General features: G+C 36.8%; 1 protein-coding gene across 1 annotated transcript in view; it reads right to left on the minus strand.

The window, feature by feature from the left end:
* Positions 1-26,979, minus strand: part of TTC39B (tetratricopeptide repeat domain 39B) — an 81,277-nt gene that overhangs the window by 13,934 nt on the left and 40,364 nt on the right. Inside the window, exons 3-16 of the mRNA XM_042877505.1 lie at positions 18,557-18,661; positions 15,843-15,974; positions 14,188-14,264; positions 12,928-12,995; positions 8,957-9,021; positions 8,680-8,785; positions 7,218-7,283; positions 5,633-5,741; positions 4,688-4,755; positions 4,541-4,600; positions 4,063-4,224; positions 2,978-3,069; positions 2,530-2,650; positions 1,305-1,416 (exon numbers count right to left, since the gene is read on the minus strand). Of these exons, the coding sequence (XP_042733439.1) occupies positions 1,305-1,416; positions 2,530-2,650; positions 2,978-3,069; positions 4,063-4,224; positions 4,541-4,600; positions 4,688-4,755; positions 5,633-5,741; positions 7,218-7,283; positions 8,680-8,785; positions 8,957-9,021; positions 12,928-12,995; positions 14,188-14,264; positions 15,843-15,974; positions 18,557-18,661 (1,343 nt within the window). The remainder of the gene's footprint in view (positions 1-1,304; positions 1,417-2,529; positions 2,651-2,977; positions 3,070-4,062; positions 4,225-4,540; positions 4,601-4,687; positions 4,756-5,632; positions 5,742-7,217; positions 7,284-8,679; positions 8,786-8,956; positions 9,022-12,927; positions 12,996-14,187; positions 14,265-15,842; positions 15,975-18,556; positions 18,662-26,979) is intronic.

The raw sequence follows: 26,979 nt of genomic DNA on the forward strand, positions 1-26,979 counted from the left end.
ACAATACTTCCCAACTTGGTGTCATCTGCAAACTTACTGAGGGTACAAACATTTTGTTATGTCTTTATTTCAATGAGGCAACAAAACAGGAAAAGAAAAGAGAACCTCACCTTCCACAGCAGTCTATTCGTCATGTTTGCTTATTTGAAGACGAAATATTTAAGCATGAGACAGGGTAATATATTCCACATTATTTTGTATTTAGTTTGTGTGTTAGAATGTCTCTCTTTTCTTATATATCTTTGGAATAAAATAAAACTGCAACATTCGGATACTATTAATATCAGTCCCTAGTTTTGGTGTGCACTTACTTCTATTCTTTTCTTTACTAGCAAGGATATTTAATTGCTTCCTTTTCTCAGCTTGTACAAACACCTCATACTGTACCTTCCCTACAGAATAGAGCTCAGGAGAACATTCATAATGGTGGAGTTTGAAATTCAATTTCCAAGGGTTTTGGCTTTACAGGAATACTATGCTTTAGGAAGAGTTATTCTGGGCAATTTTTAAACAGGTATTTTTATCTGCTAGTAAAAAACTGAAAGGGTTTTGGTACTGTCCAGCCAAAGAACATTACTATTACTGATGTACACAACTGACACTTCATTCAGCAATTCGTAAACTCTTCTCACAGAACTACTGACACGTTATGTAATTACATCTTTTAATGATGTGGGAAAACTAACTTGCCACACTGGTAATAGGTATGATTACAATCTGACTACAAAACAAACTGTTTTTGTGAATTACCATTATGGAAAAAACCTAACATTTATTCATCTTAGAAGAACTTATAGGAGAAGTCTACTGAGAAGCTTACATAACAGGAAACAGCAGCAATCTAATAAAGCATGAATTAAGGAAGAGCAAATAAGGCAAATGTTTTACTTTAACATAAGTTAAAAAAATAGTAGCAAAATACACTCATGCACAATACTTTAGCATTTCTTTTATACATTATACATTTATGTGTTACTCAATATGCAGTTGTAGTGTGGTATAATCTGGTTCAGTAACAGTACTTTCAGACATTTAAGTCCTAGGAAGACTATGTTAAGTCCTGTAAGTAATGGCCTCAAATTGTTGACTTTCCTATATTCTACTCTAGCATTAATCAAACTTGATGAAGGACATATCACGAACCACTATTAAACATTCAAGGAGCTCCAAAATCACAATGCTCAGATTTAAATGCATGTTGCGTAAGACAGAACTTACCTCACAGAATGCTAGTAAAATGGAAGCAAAGAGAAATGTCAATGTTTCATACCAGCATATTAACATCATCTTAATCAACTACTTACTAGTCTCATTTTTTAGAGCAGTTTCTTCTTTTTCAATTGTTACCAATAAATTTTCGGTGAGATCTGCTCTTTTGCCCACAATTGCAAAGCCATTCCAGACGTACATCATTTCCTGACAAAAAAATAAACAAGACAATCTCATGAAATTGCACATACACTTAACTAAAGAGAATACACTGGGGGAATGTTATGGAACATTTTGAAAACATGAAAATACTGCCTACAAAAACTTGTTTTAAACAATATGAAAGGTTTCAAAGTTTGTCACTGTTAAGAAGCCCAAGAATAAAAGTAATCGTGTTACTTCAAATAAGCACTCGAGAATGTGTAATGGATATTTCATCAGGTACATATACATTTTCAAAGGCAATCATAGGCTCTATCTTCCATGTAGAGCAACAGTAGATAAAACTTTTCCTGTGGTTCTAATACATAAATACATCATAATATACGTATCCAGCAACTGCATCTAATATATTCCTCCAAATCTTATTTAGAATTAAGCATCAAGCAAATCCTATCAAAAAGCTCCCCCGATGCTTCAGTAAGCAATATGGTTGTTTAGATGCATTGAAGTGTGATGTGATAAAAATTGAAGAGAACGAGAGAACAGCTATGCAGGTTTCATTCTAGCCAAAAATAATCTTTGCTTTCATGACAAAGTACAGTATACAGTACAATTTGGTTTATTTGCATTGTAATTACATCCGTGAAATACAAAACAATGTCATTTTGAAGCAGATACAATACAATACACCACTCAAATATTTCTGCTTATATTTCTGCTGTAACTGTGTGGTTTTTCAGATGGTGTCTGGTGTTAAGAAACACCAACTTACTAGAATTGTCATCAGCTGTAAATCACAGAATCACAGAATGGCCTGGGTTGAAAAGGACCACAGTGATCATCTAGTTTCAACCCCCTGCTATGTGCAGGGCCGCCAATCACTGGACCAGGCTGCCCAGAGCCACATCCAGCCTGGCCTTGTGGAAAATCTGATTTGGTTCTGAACTGCCATTAGTACATTTTACAAAAATCCCAAGGCCACTCCATTTGCATGAATGCCAATAATTACTTGGAAAAAAAGTTTAAAATGTAATTACCAAATACATATTACCTGATAAAATGTAAGAAATTATATTAGAAATTATACTCCTTTTCTACCCTACAATTTTTCTCCATTTCTTCATTTAAAATGGACAAAAAGAAAGCAAGTATAATTACCAAGGCAGGTAATATCAGCTTCACAGGTTGAGAACTTGCATAGCGTCGAGCTTTCCTTACTGCAAATTTTTCAGTTGGAATAGATTTTCCTGCAATTCTCTGTTTTAGACCATCCACTTGTCTAAGAGGAGACAAAAGAGAGCTCAGTTTAAGTAGTTTTCATTTCTTTTAGTCTCATGTAGTAAGATATCATATTTTTCTGGGAAGAATAACATCTTAACTGTGTGGTTTTCCACCACACAGTATGCTGATGCAAGATGTATGTTGCTAATAAATGCATTTTAAACAATGTGATGGTAAAAAGTAATGCAAAAAGTTGAAAAGTTGATGGTAAAACATAGGGAGAAGGTGATACAAAACGAAGATATTCAAGTTGAAATTAGTTTGTGAGTGTGGAATTGGGATGGAATATAATGACTGAATATCTAATTATTTCATAAAAGTTTACCTGAACAAAGATACAATGTCCTCACCGGTACTTTTCAATTCATCCTCTGTAAGCATACATAAAATTGCTGCTTTTTGGAATACATATATTGCCTATTTCATAAACAAAAATCAACATATTACCACACTGATATGCTGTGTTCAATGAATACACTAAGAACTGAAATCTCTCATCCACCTGAGAATTACTGGAAACACTTCATGCTGCAGTGAAGTACTTCCAGTAATTCTCAGTTGGATAGAACTATTTATGTTTACCCATGCATTTATTATGTAGTTTAATTTTATTTTCAAGATATTTATTGATATTCTTAATAAGTCAATATTAAAATCCTTCCTGCAAAAAGTGAGACAATTCACAATACAAATAACTGATAAAAAAAGAAGTTAATGACAAATGAACTATTCTAATGAGTATTATCTGATCTGAGCACTACCTCAAGGGAAGTTTGACTCAGCACAGAGAAAAAGCAAACATCCATAATTCTATTTAAGACATTTTCACTTCACACAAAAGATACTGTTTTTTGTCATAAACAGGATGCATCCTCTTTTCCACCTACTATAAAATAATTACCTAAAAAAGAAGAGATGAAAGATCTATCCAAAATTATTTGCACATTGTGCTTGGTTCCTACTCTGAGAGTAGTTTTAAGGATAAGATTGGCTGACCAGCTTTACTCAAAAGACTCCATTTCCGGAAGACTTTTTATTTCATGTCACAAAGCATGTGCTGACTAGACATGCCTTCATCTTTTTATAATTAATGAAAACACTGTTTCTTCAGCCAAGTTCTATTAGCTAATATTGGAATTCAATTAGAATTGCAATCAACAGTTTTTCTTTCCTGTTTTCTCCTCTCAACTGTGATGGTCGTTTCTGTTTTTACTGAGATTAACGCACTGTTAAATGGTACTAGTGCTTCTGTCCTTAACCACACAGTTCAACCTACAGTTTGGTTGCACTGTCCCTTTACTCACCGATTTAAGAAGAAAGGAGAAATTAAACTTATTTTGCACAGCAAAATGCAAATGTAACTATGAGTGGCTATTGGAATATCATATTAATGTCCACCTGACCATTTACCTTAGACCACCTGCTCTCTTTGCTCAGCAGGTCTGCATACCGATATGCCTGAAGCCAGTTCTGCTGGAAGGTGTAGCACCACATCAGTTCCCAGTAACAGAGGTGATGAATCTGCTTCCATTCTTGCTGGGCTGCTATGCAGTCTTGGAATGTTAACTGCGCCTAGGATTTAGGTAAGTAGGAATAACAAAAACTTGTTCCGTTACAGTTCCATGATAGAGATGCATCTAATTACATAGAAAATTCTTCTGCAGCACCCAAACAAAGAACAATCAACTTCAAAAATCACATAATCTTCCCCCTCAGTTTATCTTAGAGTAAGACTTGCAATCAATACTGACACTAGATGTCAACAGGGAAAACAACATAATTACTATTTCCAGTATACTTTGAGATGAATCATAGGTAATTTTTTTTGGCACAAAACACAGCTGTACACTTAACAAGTAAAAACCTTAAAAAGCAAAAATTGATTTACCTTTTCAAAATTTCCTTTCAGCGTATCTATTCTGGCAGCATAGAACAGTATAATGGAGCCCTTGAAAGGAGAGGTGAAAAATACTTAGTTATTACTTTAAGCTTAGGGAAATATATTGCTGTTACAAAATTTGTTGAGAATACACACATTTGGAAATTTTTGGAGGTAGGGTTCAAGGAGACTGTCTGCTTCCTGAAGATTGGTGTCCCCTGTACCTAGAAAACATAATAAATCAACCTCAGTTTACCTATAGAAAATATGAACAAGGACTTTAACACATGAAAAATTACACTTCCAAAACATATTATGACACACGTATAGATTAATGAATGACCAGTTTTATTCAAAAGCAGAAATATCATTAAATCATATTATGTGTTTATAAAAATCAATTCTTGTCTGGTAAGAACTAATGGCTTTTAGTATAGAAAACATTTGTAGGCAGAAGATAAAATAAATTAACCTTAAAACTATTCCATTATAAATTTCTTTTATATTTTCAAGTCCCTTTGATTGTTTTAACAAGTAAAGAAAACAATCTCTAGCTGCCCTCTTTCCTAGTTTTAAACTCAATAACAAAGCATGGGTGATACTAGAAGAAATGAAGTTCATCTTAATTTCCTAATTAGCCTAAAGGACAAGGGCAGAAAGTAAAGAACATAAACAAGTCTGTTAAAGATGCATATACAATTAAAAGTAACTTGTAGGCCCACGTGGCAGAATAATTCTCTGTATGTTTGACCTTCCAAGAAAATTATTTAGGAGTACAGACCTCATTCCCGAGCTGGCTTTCACTATTCCTGATGTTAATATATGGAAAAGGACTTGTCAGAAATTAAAAGTGCTCTACGAAATTCTGCTGTTACAATCGAAGGACTCCTTCAAACAGAACCTGATGTCAGTGTAATACAGCATCTGTCTAACTACTTCTTGGAGCATAGCTTTGTCAGAGAGATCAGTTTCAGAATGTAATGAGTTACACAGAAATCTCCTCTTACAAAACTAATAGCCCCAGATTCTAAATTCAGTTCAAATAGCAGAATGTCTGTCACAATGTGTAATATGACTGAAGAACTACACAGTGGGTCTCACCAAGGATTAAGGAGACATAAGTATGATAAACCAACAGGGTAAAAGTACACAGAATGGCTCTCAAACTGCTGCCAGATGCTCCTTCCCACAGTTGATAGAGGCCCAGCTCCTAAGAAACATCACACACACATGCAGAATTAATTATCAGTATACACAGTTACTTTCAGTCATTTACAGATCAACCAAACCCCATTTTAAATATAAATATTTCATAATCTAGGACTTCATTATCTCAGATCCAACATAACATTCTACCAAAATACTTCTGACCTGCCAATCGCAGCTGGCCAAAAACAGCTTAAGTTAATGCTGAATAGAATTACATATGAATTCCACAGACCATGCAGCTACACAGGCCTAAATCCCTTCCTCGCTATTTTATTGATATAAGCCTTTTAGAATAATGATTTTAACACTGTGTTTTATAGAAACTTCTTTAGTGTTACTTTTAGACAAAAGTCTTCCTTCACAGAAATCACTGGTTATTCTCAATTCTCTCCTGTCAAGTCAGCCACTAATTAGAGTTTCTGATCAAAATAACAGCTTTGCTAAGAAACCAACTTCTAGACAGTTTCCAGAAGCTACAATTTAATTTGTGAGTACTGAAAAAAAACAGGGACATAATACTTCGCTACTACATGTGAAACTTCTTTTTATCCATTTCAGCTTATGTTCATTACAGGACAGCTTGGTTCCTCTGGGGATTAAGATGAGCTCAAGCCTTCCCTGCTTAAGGGCAATGAGTCTTTAGAAGGTGATTTAAACAGTTTTTGGGGAAAAAAAAAAAAAAGTAAATTAAAATAAATGAACAGTAAAATAAAATTAAGGAGTTTTATTGCATAGCAATTGTTCAGCTTTCCTTTAAACTTCTATAACCTTTTCACTTATGGCACTAATACGTACCATGAAAATTCTCCAACACGCAGTACAATTTGAACAGGAAGCAAGAGAACTAATGCCTCTCTGCTGAAACCTAATTTTATATAAAATACTAGTGGACAAGCTAGGAGGAATATGATTATATTCTCTCTGGCTTATGAACAACATGACACTTAATTCTGTGGGTTTATTTGTTTTTTTGTTTGCTTCATTTCTTGAAGGTGGCAAGGGCAGTATTAAAGTGCTGCAGAATAATAAGAAGTTATAATTACAAATATCTCAGCCATGAGGAACAGAGGTACTGGGACTGCACAGCAAGACACTCGGAACTTCATTCTCCCAAAGGTAGGAGAAAGTGAAGAAAAAAAATGTAGAACAATGACTCACTGAGCCAGAAAAAAAAAAAAAAGAAAAAAAGAAGCTGATATTCTCTTTATAAGGATCAGGAAAAAGAAATGAAATTGTAACTTGAAAACCATCTCTAAAGCAAGCTCATGATTTTCCTTGATCAAGATTCAAAGATTCAGATATCACCATATCTGCTTTCATACCTGCATAATCTCTTCTACTTATTTTTTTAAGAACACTGAAGTAATAATCAGCAATGTATATCATTATATATCTAGTGTGAAATGCATGGTATTACATACACCAGGTCTTTACCTGGGAAAAGTCTAATTAGAAAAAGCAAATACAAATCCCATACCCTATTGCCAGAAAATCCAATAAACTCTAAAAATCGGAGGATCCTTGCTGGTAAAAGCGACAGCATCTGTAATACATTTCAAACAAGCGTAAGACAAAAAACTTACACACATTCACACAAACTGTGAAACTACTATAAACTACAGCTAGAACGCTAACTGTTATATTGAATGCTCTTACATATCACTGAAAAAGTAAAATACACATGAATTCAAAAACAGACATGCATGATTAACAACATGCAATCAGTTTGCAGCTTAAGGAAAACTCGAACACTTGATGATCATCCAGCACGGAAACAGCAAGACAGAATCCATCTGTTCTTTTTCAGATAATGACTTTCCTGTCTTCAGCTGATCAGAACTGCTTGAAAATTTTGAGCCATGTGGAATAAGAGGCAAGTATTATCTATTTTGACAGTACTTATCAACAATTGTCACCTTCCTTTAATCCCAGTGAAATGATACAGTGGTATCCAAAAATTCCACTTTTTCATACTTGGGAAGTATGGAACCAGCAGACTAGCAAGTCTATCGTTTCTAGAAATATTAGCTAATTTTACCATATTACATGCACTTTCTAATTCTCCCATAACTGCAATCTCCACATTCTACACAAGAGAAAACTTTTAAAGATCACAACCACCTTTTCAAAAAATATTACAGGAAGCTCTATTTGAAGGTCAGTTTTTGTAAGCTCCATTCACTCTACTATATTCTGCCCAGAACAGACTTTTTCTTTTAAGCTTCTTGCTGAGAAGACTTCATGAAGTATAGGAGAGGTCAGAGTACTTGTGAAAGACATCTACCAGTTGCTTGAGTTTTAAAGACTGACAGGTGCAGAGAGACCTGAGTTCTTCTGACCATACTCAGAACTGGCCAGCTCCAGTCTGGAATGATACAGAAATTAAAATACCAGCAGAAATCAACTCTCACTGTTGTTGTGATAGATGTGAAAAGGCAATGTAGTAATTGCAAATAAAAACATCAGTGGATGCACCCAGTCGTTTCTCGTTCAAATCCAGTAAGCTACAGATTGTTCTTCTGAATTTGTGAATGGTCTACAGTAATTCACAGTGACAATTTACAGTATGTCAAAATAATGAAGCACAAGAATGGTATGATGGGAGAGATGGAATAAAAGCATTCATTCCAGATATCTTATAACCAACCGTAGAAGCATCTTTAAAAGTCATGCTAGTCATATATAGGTAAGTATAGCTGCTTTCCATCTTAAGCACTGCATATGTTATTAAAATAGACAAAACAAAATTTAAAACAAATTAGCAGAAAAATCCTAGAAGACACAACGCAAAAAGCCGCTAAACTTTTCATGTTTCATAAAAGCTGTAAAACCTACAAACATGTTTTACTAACTTTTTAAAAATAGGATTACAGTATTATATATGTAAAGAATCCTACAGAATTACTGAAATGAATTTATGTAGTCTGAAAAAGTCATACCAGATTGAATGCTCCAATTCCAAGTTTTACCCCTCCTTCAAACTGGTGGTAAGTTTCAATTTTGCTTTTGTTCCCCTGAGTCATCTGTAGAACCTGATGACATTCTCTTTTGATGCACAAAAAAAGAGGAGAGATGAGAAACATGACTTAGAAAGTACACTGAATTTAATCATTATCATTTCTATAAAACAATCTTTTTTTTTTCGCCCTCCAGTTTGGAGGCATTTATTCGACTGCTTATACCAACACAGAATCTGAGTATTTTCCAGTAGCTTACTTGTATATTTGGTAACTTGTCCTAATTTTGAGGCCACCTTTGATAAAGTTGATCATATTTTCATCCTGAAATACAAAATATTAATTGTACAAAAACACATATTTAGCTATACAAGTAACATACACAAACTTTCAGCAACATTTTACTTTATTTAGCACTTTACAGTCACTGGAAATATTAAAAATGTTTTTCAGTTAATAGAATCATCTTTAAGACTAAAGTTAGCACATGCATTATGTTTTTATAGAAACATTTTTCTGTTGCGCGTGATGAGCTTCAAAACTCAGAAGAAGGCAAAGTGAGCAGCTGTTTTTTGACTGAACTTCCAGCATGTATAAACAAAAAAGAACGCTCTCCACCAGGTGGTGCTGTAGGAATCTTTTAAAAAATTTTGGAATGATGATTCTGACACACACAACCTCGCAGAAGATAAACCAAAAAAATCCCTAAGCAGATGAATTATGATTGCTAAACAACAGCTATTACATACACTACTCAACATACATGTTTATTATCCCTAAGAAAATCAAAGCCACGATCCACTAGCTATCAAAAATAAGTTCCTAAATAGCAAGATGGCCAATGATTCAGCAGGACAGATTTTTGTTTTTTTCGCTTAGAATTAACATAGGAGGGAAACATGTGCAAGCATTTCAGAAATCCTGGCTGATTATTCCAGGACAGCACATACGATGTTGACAGCAAATAAATAAATAAACACACATAAAAAGACTATCAGAATTAGGAACTAAAGGAAGTGCTGGTTCCATGGAAGGACAACCATTTTGAAAATCAACTGTTCCGCCTGAAAGACTGAACACTTAAATGGGGGTATTTATTACAAGTATTCTTGCTACACCTCTTTCTAAATAACTACAGTCTCACTGCCACCACCATCCTCAGACGAATGGAGGTCAGCCAGGGGGTAATGGAGTATGGCGGCAACCAGCAGATCAGGGTATTACAGCAAAAAACAAAGCAAATGAAACAACGGACAGCAAGTGCTGCTTCACAGAAGGAGTACACTTCCCCTAGGGGTATTTCACTTCATTCAGCCCCAAAGCTGATCTCCTTCAACAAGCACTTAAAAATTATCTTTGTGCTTAAAAACAAAATCAGAAAACAAATGAAAGGAAAAAAAAAGGGGGGGGGGGGGGGGGGGCAAGAGATTTGCTTCTGTTTCATTAGGAAAGGAAAGACTGCCATTCCACTCCTAATATTTCCTGACACTTCGGACCTAAGTATTCTATTAAGTGATACATAAAGCTGAGCTAAATTAACTATTTGGGTCAAATTGATCCTATACATTTGTGTCTCACTTCTTCCTCCTAGTTTATATCTGAAGGGATTATCACCCCTCCTGAGAAACTGGCACTCTCAAATACCTCTCTGAAGTGCCTCTATACCAATGCATGCAGCGTGGGAAGAATTAGAGATCTGTGATTACAGAGACATGGTGGGATAGCTCATATGACTGAAATATTGTCATGAATGGCTACATGTTTTTTTAAGAAAGACTGGCCAGGAAGAATTGATGGTGTAGCTCATTTGTATACAGGAGAACACCTGGAATGTATGGAGCCCTGCCTAAGAGTGCATGATGAGCAGGTAAGGATTAAAGGAAAGACTTAACAAGGGTGACTCTGTTCTAAGTGTTTACTACAGAACACAGGATCAACACAAGGAAGTAAATCAGGCCTTTTACAATCAAAGGCCCTGGCCCCTCCCTCGTGAGGGACTTCAACCATCCCGACATCTGCAGAAGGAACAACACAGCAGGGCACAAACAATCCATCAGGCTCCTGGAAAGCACTGGTGATATATTTCTGTCAAAGGTTGTGGAGGAGCTAACAAGGAGAGGTGTGTTGCTGGACCTTGTTCTTACAAATAAAAAAGGACTGATTAGGGACATGAAAACTTCAGAGCAGCCATTGCTACAGTGACTATGAGATCATGGAGTTCATGATCCCGCAAGAAGGAAACTCAGCAATAAGTAAGACTGCAACCCTGGACTTCAGGAGAGCTAACTTTGACCTTTTCAGCAACCTTCCTAGAATTATCCCGTGGAAATAAGTTCTAGAAGGAAAAGGAAAAGGAAGCTGGTTAACATTCAAGGATCGTTTCCTCCAAGCTCGAAAACAATGCACCCTGTGGCATGTGAACTTCAGCAAGGCTTTTGAAAGTGTCACTCAGGATCCTTATAGTTAAGTAGGCTGGACAAGTGAATGATGAGGTGGATTGAGAACAGGCTGAATAGAAGGTCACAAAGGACTGTGATCAATGGTTCAGAGTCTGGTCGGAGGCCTGGAGCTAGAAGTGTCCCCCACAGGTCAATATTGAGTCCAGAATTGTTCAGCATACTCATCAGAGACTTGGATGAAGGATGGGAGAAGCTGGAGTGCCTTCTCAGCAAGACTGATGATGATATAAGATTTGCTGCCATTCAGAAAGATCTTGACAGTCTGAGATGGACAGAGAGGAACTTCCCGAAATTTAACAAAGGTAAGTACAAGGCCTTGCACCTAGGCACCAGTACAAGCTGTGGGCTGACCTGCTAGAAAGTAGATCTGCAGAGAAGGATCTTGTCCACCACTTATCCTGATGGATAAGTTAACTATGATCTAGAAATGTGCCTTTGTGGTCAAGACAGCCAATGGCATTCTGGGTTGTGTTAGGAAGAATACTGTCAGCAGACTGAAGGTGGGTAATCTTTCCCTCTATTCAGTTTTGGTGAGGACGCAACTGTAGTATTGCAAACAGCGCTGGGCTCCCCAGTACAAGAGAGACACAAAAGAGCTCTTTGAGTGAGACCAGTGAACGGCTATTAAACTGATTAAGAGACAGGAGCTTCTTTTTTATGAGGGAATGCTGAGAGCGGGACCTGCTTACTGGCTAGCCTGGAAAAGAGAAGGCTCTGAAGGGATCTGATCAATGCATACAAATACCTAAAAGTAGGGATGAAGATGAGGAGACAAGCTCTTCTTGGGGGAGGAGAAAGCATGAATGAGGATGAGACGAAATAGGCTCATCCTACAAACTGAAATACAGGAAGTTTCAAATGAATGTCATGAAAAACTTCTTTACTGTGCGGGTGACTGAGCACTGGAACAGGCTGTCCAGAGAGGCTGTGGAATCTCCTCTGAAGATATTCCAAAGCTATTGAGACACAATCACTGGTAATGTGTTGCTCTAGGGAACCCCATCTGAGCAGGGATGTTGCACTAGATGGTCACCAGGGATCCTGTTCCCCCTCAACCATTCTGTATTCTAAGATACATTCATTAAACACTTATTAAACATCCACATAAGCAATCGAAGTATAAGAGACAAAAAATTCCTATTTAAGAACACCAATATTAAGTCTCTAAAATACAAGCTAAACAAGAAGATTAAAATAGCAGTAACAGTAGACCGACCCTCCTGTAAACAGAATAATTATCTCAACAATGCTAAGGCACATCCAATTTATAATCATTCATTACTATATTGTCCCTGATACCATTTCAAAAGGCCATGGAGAGTCACGCTGAACTAAAGACAATGGCACACCAGTTTAAGTATTCTTAGGTGGAAAAAAAACTCCATCTTTTTTGCACAAAAAAAAAGACTCGCTCTTCAAACGAGACATTTCCTCACAGTTGAACATCTCTTTAAACAAGTCCTGTATAGTTTTAGATGTGATGCCAGTAATTCAGTATGACACCTTCAACCATTTGATCCTGGGTATCAATGACATCTTTTCGTTATCCACAGAAACAAAGCAAAACAAAAAGTCTGAAGTGACAGTATTGCTTGATAGCATAGCATTTGCTGTACTTTCAATTACTGTCATAAAGTAACATCAGTTCACTCAGAGGAAGTTTTTTTTTTCTTAACTTATCTATTCTGGAGATAATGCTCTACCAGCACTAACATCTTCACATCTTTCCATTAAACTGGTACATAGAAACACAGAATGGGAATGATTTTACCTGTACAAAGGTGAGAGCTGCTTTCTGCAGTAAGCATTCCGCATAGCAGATTTCAGCATGCATTTCCTCTATATAAGAAAGAAAAGTAATCTACTGTCAGCAAAGCTGACAGTATCAATATTCTCCTCTTGAGGTCAATGGAACAAATAAAATGCTGCCAAGAAAAAAGGTCAGACTCTGCCATTGCTGCTTTGACAACTACTGAACAGCAGCTGTAACGTGCAGATCCCATCAGAACTAGTAATCAAGAAGCTAGCTAAAAACAGTATTTTGTTTCACCTCTCCTCAGACAAAAACCTTGATCTTGTCATGGCTGCCTTCTGCCTAGGGCAAAAGCTTCTTACTACTCTGGTTGATAATCTCCTGTACTTTCCATTGATACTATCTTTAAATACAAGCGTAGAGCAGCTAGTTCTTCAAATTCTCCTTTCAAATCTGAGAAAACTTCCATAGATGAACATTGACACAGTGGCTCAGCTGTTTCCTAAGTCCAGTAAGACATTATGAACAAGTTTTCATTAAGTCATGCTAAACAATCTGAAAGCCCCAGGCAGACTGTTCTCATGCACCACTAAAGTCCATTTGACTTAACACACACGACACGAGCTACTCTGCTACAAGAGTAACTGCATGCTGCAAGACCAGACACATGCATAAGGCTGCTGTATGTACAGTGCACACACGGTGAATTTGATGTGTTCAGTATAAGGAGGGTTCTTTTGTGTCAGGTTAGAAAAAAATCCATACTTGATTCTGCCTGAATCAGAAATAGTAGATCAGCATTTTCAGAGCCATGAACAATGTACTGATACCATTTCCCAAAACACCTTAAGGCAAAACAGACAAGCACAAAACTTGTTAATATATTCAGATTCAAATACAACTAATGATAAGGACTTATTCCATAGCATAGGTAATTCTTAAGCTTTTCGCAGCTATCTTAAGTTGAGGGGGAAAAAAATAAACCATAACTGGTTATCAAACTCCTTTCTTACTTGATGCATGCTCAGAGCCTAACAAATGAGTTGGAATACACGATTTTGAGAAACTATGCATTAAAAAGGACAAATAAGTAATTGATCTGCACTAAATATTATTGCTTCCAAAGGACTCTGCAATACTGAAGATGGTACATGCAGGATTTTTTTTTCCTGTAAGATTCTACTCAAATTATAGAGCATAGCATATTAGTGCACACTGATAGAGTGTTCTCAGGCTTTTTAAAATTTTGTTAATTTAACTGCATTATAAACCACTTACCTTCACTCAGTTGATCCGCTGACTGTTTAGAAACTAGATTGGACAAGGACTCTACCACTGTGTTTCTTTTCCTGAATCTGAATCAGTCATACATAGAAGAAAAAAAACCCAAACAGCATAAGTGACATTCTGAAAAGAACTTTATTATTTACAATTCTTAACCAATTCCAACACAAACTGCAGACATTCTTAAGAAAGTCGTAATTTAACAATAGCTACATTTTTTTGAGTGATTTTTTGAGAGGCCTATCCAACCTTAATTTATTATCCAAGTACAAATGTAATCTATGTTAAGTATACAACAGCGTTTCCAGCTTCCGTCTATAAAGTTCCTGCCTAATTCAACACACATGCGGAAATACTGCTGGGGAATTAATTAGTGCCACAGGCTAAAAAGTTTCTCACTGGACCTCTAGCATTTGAAAAGAGACTTCTGAGAAAAAAAGTCAAACTGATGGCAAAGTAATGTAATTGCCAGAACTGCTGCAGAAGTCTTTTTGATGCTGGGTAAGCCACTTTAATTCAACTTCAGATTTTAATGATTATTTTTTTTCTATTTGTTCTCAAACTTGCACAGGGAGCTACAATGAAAATAAGGGGAAGATGTTTTCAACATAAATGAGTAAGTATTTTATGTCCTTTTATGCCAGACATGGAATTTCACACTGGACCTCCCAGAGCAGAAGAGCAGACATTTTAGTTTGAACAGATCTCAGTTATCCATATTATGACATACTAGTTTATTTTATTATTTTAGTATCATGTTATATTATTTTAGCATCATTATTTTAGTATCATGTTCCCAAAATGAATTCTCTGATATTTACAAACAGCCTTACGAAGAAGCTCAACAAACAATTCAGAAAAGGAATACATTTTCCAAACCAGGGAGTCATTCATTAAAAACAATGAGAGCTTACTTAGAATCATACAATCATTACAGTTGGAAAAGACCTCTAATATCCAGTCCAATTATCAACTCAGCAACACCATACTCATTAAACCACATCACTCAGTACCACATCTACAGGTTCCTTGAAAATTACCAGGGACAATGACTCCACCAGCTTCCTGGGCAGCCTCACCACTCTTTCAAAGAAGAAACCTTTCCTAATATCCATCCCAAACCTCTCTTGGAGCAACTTAAGGCCATTACGACTCTAGTTACCACTAGACGTGGGAGAAAAGGCCCACTCCCACCTTGCTACAATTTCCCTTCAGGTAGCTAATTGTTTTAGAAGAAACATAAGTACAAGCCTGGTCCTCTTAGACTATTTTGTCTACTTTTGAAAACAATTCTTAAAAAGAACATTTTCATAAAGAAAAGCAAATTTTAAATAGGGAGCTTTAAGCTATTGATCTCTATGGAGAATAAGCATCACAGGTTGAAATAGCTCAGAATGTCAGCTTTGACTCTAGGTCTACAGTGCAATCAGCACTTTACCTTCACAGGTTATAAATACCCAAATTTGACAATATTAGTAAGCATAATCTTACTCAAAGTAATTCGATAGGTGACTTACCTCATCTTTCCAAATTTAGATCTCTATCATATCAACAGCATCCTGCCATGGAAGCACTTAGACAGCTGGGGTATCTCACAAAGAACACTCACTAGATTAAGTACTTCATAAATACAAATTGCTTGGACTTACCTTTGGCAGGTTTGCAAAGCTTCTTTCATTGTAGAAATTCCCATTTGTATATCCTGTTGTTCAAAGGTCATAGCAGCTTGCATAACTAAAATAGTGCTGTACCCAAGGGCATGGTACATACTATCTTTAGACCTAGGGCAAACATAAAAGTTTTGCACATTTTAACAAAAATTTAATTTAAAAGACAAAATTAAATGCTGTCTGAGACACCTACGTTAGCTTATGTAAAAACAAAAGAAAAACAGAAGACTTAAGAATATAATGTAGACAAGGGCAATTTTCCTCTTTGTGCCACTTCACAGGCTACTGCTGCAGCAAGCCCCAGAAAATGTCCAAAAGTGGCTTCATAAATACCTGCACTTAATTATATTGCCATTTGTAGTTCATTGGCATATCTGCTTCATTTAGCTAATTAGGCCATGACATATTCCTTTGGCTCTGCCTTCACTTAACAAAGGAGATAAGGACATCCTTAGAAAATGGTTAACTCACCCCAAGATACAAAAATCTGCATCTATGTCACAGAAAGGGCAGTACACCTGTAATCAGTTCTGCATAAAAGGCTACACTGAGCAAGCCTGATTTTCACATCAGAAAAATACTATCACACAATTAAAAAGTTGTTGGAAAGAGGTTCTCAAAGTGAAACCTACCAACCAAGTTTGGACAGCTTCAGGAAAATGAAGACAGAACACATCTCCTGCCATTCTTTCGCTGGTGCTGTACTTCTCCTCTAACATACCCTTTCCTAACAACCAGTTTAAACTTTCTAAGCCTCAACTTAGGGCAACCGCCTCTTGTTTTACCATCTGCCACTATGGATAAAACTCTCTCTGCCACTTCCCCTCAATAGCTGCAAACTACTATTAGATTAATCCCCCAAGTCTCCCTGTTGCCAAACTAAAAACAGCCCACCTCTCAATCACAGAGTTATATGTACATAATTTTCTGGCCACGCTGCTATCTATCCCTCCCAGGATCCTCTCCAGTTTCTTCAGTGTGTTTTTTTAAATCATGGAACTTACACCCTGGGAGAGCTTTGGAAACAGAATTCTTCAGTAAGAACAGGGAAGATTTATCAGTAGGCTATTTATTTCTTATAGGTATCACCTCCTCTATTTTTTAATGTTCTTTTTGAACTTACATTTAACTTTCTTTAAAAGGTTATTTTTCAGTAAAACAATTTTAACTTCTTTCTTAAAGGTGGCATTTGTTTCTTTGCTAGATTAAGCCCTCTTCTGCAGATTAGCTGAATATGCTGTATAATAGGCTCAGAGTCTGCTAACTGCCAGGAACTCAGTGTTGAAATCAAGGTATCTAGAGTATTATTTTTCTTCATAGCTTAAATCAATTACAAGAAACACTTCACTGTACTTTAAAAAATCCATATTACAGTATAAAATGGTGATATGACTTACAGAGCTGTTTTATTATATAAACAAAATCCAATATATATAATGAAAGATATACTAAAATATTTTGGAAATGTGTGTACATGTATTTATTAATATACACAACCCTTATATGCAGTACTATTTCACAATAATTCAGAAAAATCTAACTAGCTTTCTGTATTGTACTTTCTCAAAATGTTGCCCTATAACAAGCAATTTTGTGTTTGAAGACGCGGTGCAATATGCACAGAATAGAACTTAGATACACATTAGACAGTTAAATTACTTTCCCAACATTTCACTTAACACTGCATTTTCACTTGTCTGTACTGTCTACCTAACATTACCAACCCACCATTGTCACTCAATCTTACTGTTGTCAAACAGCAGAGCAGGAACTTCACATCACTCTACCAACACACATTACAGAACCCCCTCACTAAAATACCCTTTGACATAACACACAGCAGACAGGAAAAGGACTGTGAATAGGAGTCACATCCCAGACACACAGATTACCCACAGTCACAGTTCACCCACACAGCTCACCAGCTAACCTTTCAAGTTCCCTAGCTACCTACTCTTGAACTCAATGTGGGTATGGCCCAGTAGACGATTTAAAATAGCTACTAACCAACACCTCCTAGAAATAATGAGCTTGTACTGTACAGGCTTCAGTTCTAATCCCAAGAGTTCTTCTCCTGTATTTCTCTGCAGTGAAATGGTAATGAAGTCTCCTTTCATAAACCAGAATAATTTACAGAGCAAGCAAATGACTGCTGATGTGTATTACCATGTTTATCAGTATTGCACTGATGATTGTGATATTGAGAGAGCAAGAGTACACACACTTCAGAACATTCTATGTAATTCTGTCAGTTTATGAAGACTTTATTGTAAAGAGCAAAGGCAATAGGGAAGAAGATAATCAGAAAATTGAAAGGTTTGATTTAAAAGTAAATACAGATGTCAGGCAAATGTAATTTAAAAACCATTAAAAGAGTATTCTGGAGGCATTTCTTCATCTTTGTTAATGTGTGAAAAAACATCTCCACTGCACAAAGTCTCTGATCAAAGACATGTTAGGTGAGGTCTTTTTCTGTTTTTTCCTCCTGCAGGTGAAAAGACTATTTCTTTAACAGTTTTAGTGATGGACTAGAGAAATGAGCAGTTCTAAAACCCCAGAATACTGAGAAATACTTTTGGACAAGAGGAAATAAACGAAAGCTACTATCTTCAGAGGCTTTAAATCAATCTTCAGCTTACAGATAGTATATTTTACACTGTTCATGGAAATTCAAGCAAATATCATGACCTCACCATGGGCGAAGTAATTCCAGGGCTTCAGAGAACTTGTTATTTAAAAACAAATTCAGTGCCATTGAACATTCTTCCAGAGAACTCTTGAGATCCATCTTGGATGCCCTAAAAAAAAAAAGGAAGCTTCTTAGTTCAGTCAAGTTGTAAATATAAACACAAAAATATGTTTTCTAATATAACTGAACAGGTGCTAGATAGCAATTGTATGGTATTGCTCATTTTTTAAATCTAACATTACAAAACCAAGTCAGACTATTTATCCACACTACAGATCACTTTATCCATGCTACAGACATATAAGAAAACTTACTAAAGTGATGGTTAGCATTTTGCCATCCTGTTTAGCAGTCAATATGCAATGGAGTCATTTTTACTAATATTTGTGTAACAAGCATACAAGTTATTGCACCTAACCTCTCATATTAGTATAAATTGCATATTAGTATAAATTGTATTAGTATAAATGTAGCATCAGACTCTATTCAGACTCAAAGTCTGGAGAGAGATGACAGCATAATAGCTTTAGTCCAAGAAATCAGTAAACAGACACTCACTCTGCAAATAACCTCAAAATATTCCAGTCAGAAGCCTTCAGCCATGTCAAAAGATTTTGTTCTTCCTAATTCACTTCACAGCTAAGTTACTTGGAATTGCTTACGAGCAAGCCACCTAACAAAACTTCTACCTCAACCAGTTTTGTCTGATAGTTAAGAAGCACTCATAAACTACTCCATGTGTGGAGCTGGTAACACACCAGACATTCCCAGCAGTAACAAGTAGCTAGCAGCTACATAGCCTTTAAAGAGCGCATCTGGATCTGGAAAAGATAATCTGTTTACAGCTTTAAAACAACAGGTTTAGGCTCCATAATGGGCTTTATTCAAGAATGGTTAAGCAGTGCCAAGCAACAGATCACAGCAATGAGATGAATATTTAAGTGCTCACGAGAAGAGATGAATCCCAAAGGAGGAATTTAAGAAAGACAAACCATAGGGAGTTCAGCTATTCTAAATCTGGAAGAAAGCATGCAGGAAAACAAAACAAAACAGAACAGAAAACCTAAACAAAAGATGATATTAAAATGATTGGAAAAGCTTTTACACAGAAAACCCCCTTTTTTTCCCCACCTCTCCATTACTTTTAAAAACATTGGTTCTGCTTGTTGTATTCATTCTGGGGGAGAAAATTGGGATAAGGCTAGATGAACACTGAAAACATTTATTCAAGTTTGTCCCTTTTTTAACAGCATACATGAAAGCAACAACAACAATCACTTCATAGAGATATACTCAGCACTTCGAAATCACTAACTATTTAATACTGAGCCCACCAAAAGGAAAATCTTGCACTTCATTATAAAAAATTGTGAAGCTGCAAACTGCTCAACAGAGCCCTCCTTTTTTAATGTCTTTGGGATACTGTTTAAAAGCAAATAGACAAAAGACATATCCTGATCCTGGAGCTATGGGCTATATCTGGCTAAAAAAGAGATGTATTCTACACACTAGGTACTACTTAGGGTCATACATTCGTTTTGTTACTGAAAGATGCTCTAGTGATTGCAATACTGATGTAATCCCTACGGAATAATAAAGTAAATTTTGGTCAACTAACTACAGAAGTACATGATCACACACAGCAATGATTTATATAGCATTTTATCAATGCAGGAAGAATAATCCTTACCCCAATATTTTAACAATCTTTACAAAATTTTATTTAGTTACAGCTGCAGATAAAAATATCACAATAACAAAAACAAAAGTAACAAGTTATAAACCAGATAAAGTAACAGCAGTAATTTTTCTTCTGCTTCTGTCAAACAACTCTGTATCCTGTTATTTCTATACTGCTCTTAGTACCCTAGACCGTATTACAAAATATAGAACATAAGGAATCAATTCACAATTCAAAGAGTGTCAGCTACTCTCACCCAACCTACACATTCATCTTTTGCTATAGTAGTTTCATGAACCACAGGTCTTTTCTGTTTACTCAGAAAGCTTTATAGTGTGCATTTAACTATAAAATCACTGATTTTACTAGAAGCCAGAGCTTTGAGAGTACTTAGACTGTAGTACTACAACTGAACTGTAAAAAAAAAAAAAAAAGTGTTCATTTATTACTTTTTTCTTCATTTTCCAAGTCCTAAACCTTATACAAGTCTGTGTGAATTATCTCCACTAGATAACTAAAGCCTACTCAATGACAGCAGTGTATTTCATTATGCATTTGATTTTCATTTCCCCCTCGCTATATGTATTTTCTCAAATTTCTGAATCTCACATATCAACAAAAAATTAAAAGAGAGGGAAAGAAGAAAAGTAGAAGCACTGTTTCAAGATGCCTACAAAATTAGATGCCATTTTCACTATGACTTCAACAGGATCACTGACAATTTTAGTTTTCCCCTTTTAATAAGGTTTGCATAATCTCTTTGATTTTAGACTCTCTCCTCTAAGTCCTTAACTTAGATTAACTGATTAATCCTTCCTATCAGCTCCTCCTTAATGAGGAGAAAAAGGAAAGTGGTTTACCAAGTATACAGATTTTTATTTGAAAGCAACAATTTGCCACTGTTGCAGACAAACACAGGCAAGGAAGCTCCACACCTCCTTGGCAAAACAGGACTTTGCACTTCATTTAAACTTGTTCAAGGGGTTAAATGTTTTCCATTAAAGCCATCATCAGTAATCAGTATGTTTGTGATCCTATTCTCGTTAATAAATACTGTCTTGATAAACATTCAAATTTACTAAATATAACCAGAGCAATCTGTGTATTTGAATTCTGAATGTCAACAAAATAGTCCAAATTAAAAGATTTATATCACTAGCAGAGAAATGCATGTGTTTTTACATATCTTCTTTAAATGTCTTCAACAGCATACTCTCCAAAGAGCAGTGGTAAGAAATAAGAGACTCATTTAGAACAACTGAAAACTTCACAGAATAGTTAGCTAATTCCATAAGCAGCACCTGCAAACAGATAGCTATGTAAAATTAATTGCTACCTCTCTCTGTTCCTGCTACAAGAGAGGGTATGAGTTAAGCTTTCAGTAACAAAGCATCACTACCACTGTGCCTTCCAAGGCTTCTGTGTCCACATTTGACTTTGCTAGTTTTAGGAAACTAATTTCATACAGCATGCGTTTGGTTAACAAATGGAATATGTAATCCGTCTTTCCAGAGTAAAAATGGTTTCATTTGAAGAAATTCTCCAAAGAAAAACATCAACAAAAAATTAATAGGCTTTTCCTTTTTAAATACTATATTTCCACTGTTTGCTTCATTTATTTTTTTTAAGTAAACACAATTGAGATTTAGCAAATGGCCAGAATGAGCCTTTATTCTCTCTCTTCTAATATGCATTGAAATATTTACTATTAGAACAATAATCCCTAGCATGTATATAAAGGAGTGTTAGTAATTGAAAGTACCAAAATTATTTACAGCTTGTTAATTCTCTGTTCCCACTGCTATCCCCCCCTCACTTCCCAGCTAATTTAAAATGGGCTGAAGTGGTAACGACAAACAGCTCAAAATGTAGGCGAAAAAAAAGTTGTTGCTTTAGTATTTAAGATAAAGTTATTCACGTATTTAATGAGTTTGATAGAAACAATCTGCCAATTATCAGTGTAAGATTATCCCAGGAGGGCAGTCATTGCGACTTCAAAGTATCAAGTGGAACAGGCTGTTGCCTTTGTATCTAAGATTTAGTCAGTCAACCTTACTGCAACAACTTAGCAACCGTTCTCTGGAAAAATGGCAGTTACCACACGCCAGATGGATCAAGCTGCCATCCAACCTGGCCTTGAACAACTCCAGGGATGGGGCACCCACAACTTCTCTGGGCAGCCTGTGACAGTGCTTCACCGCCCCCTGAGTAAAAAAAAAAATCCTCCTAATACCTAAACTATATCCCTTCTTCTTCAGCTTAAAAGCATTCCCTCTTGTCCTATCACCACATACCAGTGTGAAAAGTCCGTCTCCCTCTTGCTTTTAAGCTCCCTTTCAGTACTGGATGACTGCAATGAGGTCTCCCCAGGCAGAACAAGTCCAGCTCACAGCCTCTCTTTGGAGAAGTGCTCCAGCCCTCTGATCACCTTCATAGCCCTCCTCTGGACTTGCTCCAACAGCTCCACATCATTCCCATGCTGGGGATCCAGACCTGAACACAGTGCTCCAGATGGGACCTCAGGAGTGCAGAGGAGAGGACCACAATGATCTCCCTTGTCCTCTCCTCAGGGCTGCTCTCAAGGAGTTCTTCTCCTGTCTGTACACAGGTGGGATTGCCCCAACCCAGATACAACACCCAGCTCTGCCACCCAGCTAGGTGTCAGCAAACTTGCTTGGTGGTGAACTTAACCCCATTGATGAGGTCTTCGATAAAGATGTTGAAGAACATTGCAGAGAGGATGCTATTTTGATGTAAAGAATCAAGAAAATACAATGCACTGCATCTTAAGGAATAATTTCTCAGGAAAGAGCTAGCAAGTATGTGACTCATTGCATTTACTGAAGCTCTGCTGAAGAAGAATCTCCTTTAGACATATTGGTTTCCTTAACACAAATAAAAACTGTTTTGGGTTCAGTCAGAATACAATAGATAAGATAGTAAGAAACTACAACCTGTAGCCTTCTTCTTGAGCAACATGCATGCAAGTATCTAATAGGACATTTATTGCTAAGACAATGATGACAAAACAGCATTAAAAGGTATTTTCACCAAGTAAATAAATCAAACAGCCTTAATACACTGTCAATATCTGATGCTCACTGATGCTATTCACTGTTTCTACAACTTCAAAACAGAACTTTCCTTTCATAAGTAATAAGTATCTTCAATGAGAAAATGTAGTATTTTGCTGTTTATGTTCCACACTGTCAAAATGAATAATTAAGTTTTTCTCAGAACATAACAATAAATAGCAGTATCGCTTGACTAGAACTTACTCAGTTATTCTACCTTTCTGGCTTGTGTTACTTTTGAACACTGCTTACTTTGAATGGATTCTTCTTTTGTAATGTCCAAGATCAATGCAGATTCTGATAACTTTAGCTGATAAGATCCTTCTTCTCCTTCCTCCTGTGCAGGACCACCATGCAGACACACAGGGATTTTTTTACAGTTGAAGAAGAGATCTCTGTGTTTGACGTGCACTGCTATCTGTGCTTAACATAAAGTAAACTCAAGCCTTCAAAGTCTTAGTGGGTTGGAATCCACTGTTACCATGGTTTTATGTTTTTTGGTTTTCAGTATTCCACATCATGACATCATGCAGTGCACTGGGAGTTAAAGTGTTTATGCTCCAATTTCAGGTACCTGCTACTACACATCACAGAAGTCATGGGATCTGGCCTTTCTGGGTGGGGCGCTCTCTTACTGCCTCCAGTGGCTGCTGGAGGGTACTTTCCTAGCTGTTCCAAGCTTTTCAGGTTTGACTCTGTCTCAGGATCTCTCTCACCGATTTTATTTATTAGTCTCAATTTCAATTACATTGTATTATCTTGCATTCCAATATTATAGTTAGTAAAATAAGTTTTCCTCCATAGACCGTTGCCGCTGTTTGTTTTTTTTTTCCCCCTTCCTTGAGCCCAGCTCCATCTCCCTTTTCCTTTTCCCTTCCCATTCTGTGGGGCTGGAGGGGCCCAGGGGCCAACTGCCCGCCTGTCACAGGCATGGATTGACCTAGTTAACTCCATGACAACTGTCTTCCTGGAAGACCTTCTCCCAGACAACACCAAAAGCTGCATTCAACTACAACACCCTCGGTCAGTTCACAAAGAAATCATTAAATAATCATTCCTTATTCTCATCATGTGGATATTGAATAGCCACAGAGCTCAACTCTAGGGCTAGTCCTATTCAGCTTCTTTTCAATCAGTGATCTGAATACAGGATTTGAACACATTCGTTAGCAAATTTGCTGATGACACTAGCTGAGAGGTGCTATTGACTCTCTTGAGGCATGAAGTTCACAAAGGTTATTTCTGCTGCACTTTGGACAGTAATTACAAGACACAGACATACACTGTGAGACAACTGGCTGGAGAGCAGCTCAGCAGAGAAGGATCTGGATGCCAGTGACACTAAGTTGAGTATGAGACAGCAGTGTGCCCTGGCAGCCAAGAGTGCAAACCTCATTTTGGGGTGCAGCAGACCAGGCACAGGTCAAAAGCAGTGATTATCCTGCTACATCTGGTATTGGCATAACTTCACCTTAGATACTGTGCATAGCTCTGGGCTCCACCACATAAATGGATGTTAAGATACTTGCAAGTGTGCAAAGAAGGTCACCAAAACTGGTACCAGGGCAGCAAGGCATGTCCAGTGAGGGGAGGCTGAGCTCTCTCAGGTTGCCAAGACTAGAGCTGAAGCTGAGAAGCAACCTCCCTGTGCAGTAACTTTTCATTAGTCCTGCAGAGGTCAGGAAGTTGAGCTTGATAATCTCTGAAGGCTCCTCCCAACTGAAGTATTCTATGTCTTTACATGCCAAAACAGTCTTCATGTCCTCTTTGCTTACCTTTCTACTTATCAAGGATCCAAAACACTTAAAATGCCATTACCACATTACTACTTATTTATCTCAAATGACCCTGACACTGCTTTACTGCAACAGGAATGATTTCTGTGCCTGGCATCATTTTGCTGCATTTTTAATTCAGAGTACTGATTCAAAACAGCAGTGACTTACAGGACTGCATATCTGCAGACAGGAGCTGTAAAGATATCCAACCTCCAATGGAAATTGTTTTCACATTAACATGCATCCATGTGCAAACATCACACCCAAGCAAACCAACAGACAAATGAACTATTGGTTCTTCAACCTGGAAATCTCTCTTCAGATGTTTTTCTTCACAGTTTTAAACTCAGTAGTTCTCACCATTGAGAAGAAAAAAATCGGTTTCACTTTGTCTTGATCATTCATTACTCATATGAGTCAATTGTAATACTCTACTACTCTGAGTTGAGGAGTGCAAAAAACTAATTTGGGTAGTTTCCTAATGGGCAACATTATTTGCTATCACTCATCAATCCCTCACACAGGCATTAAGTTGCAACACAAGTCAAAATCTCACCAAATACACAATGAGACATTTTATTGGGTGTACTACCTACCTACCACAGATAAAATAGTAAATACCCACCAACAGTTTTATGAGATGAAATGAAGATTACAGTAACCTTCTGCTTACAAAAGAGTTTGGTCATTTACCTTGTCTTTAGAACTAGGCAGTTAGGTCTACATTTCATGTTCTGCACAGTTTTGCTATGGACAGTTGGAAAGTTTACCAAGGACCTTGGCAATACAATTCAGATTCACATACTGTAAACATGACAAATGGTCATGGAAGCAAAGACAGTAGTTTTTAACTATGCTGGATTATTTTCTTATTGGAAGGGAGTACTCTTAAAACACTCATAAAGGTGGGATTAATTTTTTTGTTGTTGTTGTTTTGATCTTTAAAAATACAAGCAGACAGTTTTATATCAGTTTTATCTCCCTAGTAGATTATGCACACATTCTTTCACGAGAAGCATGAATTTTACAAATGTAAAATCTGTGCAGATTATATATTCAATGGAAATGTTACCAACTAATGGAAAACATTACAATGAAATTTTTGCGAAAGCAAGACAGATTTGAAGAAATAATTACTTTAATGGCATAGTGTCTTCACTTTTTCAGAACTTCATCAACACATGCTGTAGTTTGTGTATTCAACATTTATTAAGGAAACAGCACTACTCAAGTTTTGGCCAAAACTGTGAACAAGCAGAAGTTACTCTGAAAGCTCACCGTATTATGATCTATTCAAAAATGGGCAGTTTTCTAAAACAAGCAAACTCGAACAAAGAAACAAGACTACAAAACAGACACACAACACATACCCTAGCCCCCCATTCAACGATGAAGAAGGAGGTTAGTATTAGCCAGGCCACTGTCAAAAATTTACCAGCAGCTCTGGCTGACCAGCAAGATCGCAGCTGACTGCAGGCTGATGATTTTCACATCTGTCTACAAGAAAGGTCAGAAGGATAATCCAGAGAATTGGATCTGTCAGCCTGACCTCAGTACCTGGGTAAGTCATGCAGCAGATCATCTTGAGTACCATCACTGCACAGGATGTCGTACAGGATAACTAAGTGACCTGACTCAGTCAGTACAGGTTTATGAAATGCCTGACTAACCTGATGTCCTCCTACAACAGGATGATCTGTATAGTGACAATGAGAAGGTTCTGTCTGCTGTTTACTTGAACTTTAACAAGACATTTTATACTCTTTCCCATAGCCTTCTCCTGGAGTAACTGGCTGCTACTTGTTTGGACAGATGCCCTGTTCACTGGTTAAAACTGGCTGGATGGCTTGGTCCAAAGGGTTGCTGTGAACAGACTTAAATCCAACTGGCAGTC

Source organism: Lagopus leucura, unplaced genomic scaffold (assembly GCF_019238085.1).
Source record: "Lagopus leucura isolate 7727_CA_CO unplaced genomic scaffold, USGS_WTPT01 Super-Scaffold_100018, whole genome shotgun sequence".
Classification (NCBI taxonomy): domain Eukaryota; kingdom Metazoa; phylum Chordata; class Aves; order Galliformes; family Phasianidae; genus Lagopus; species Lagopus leucura.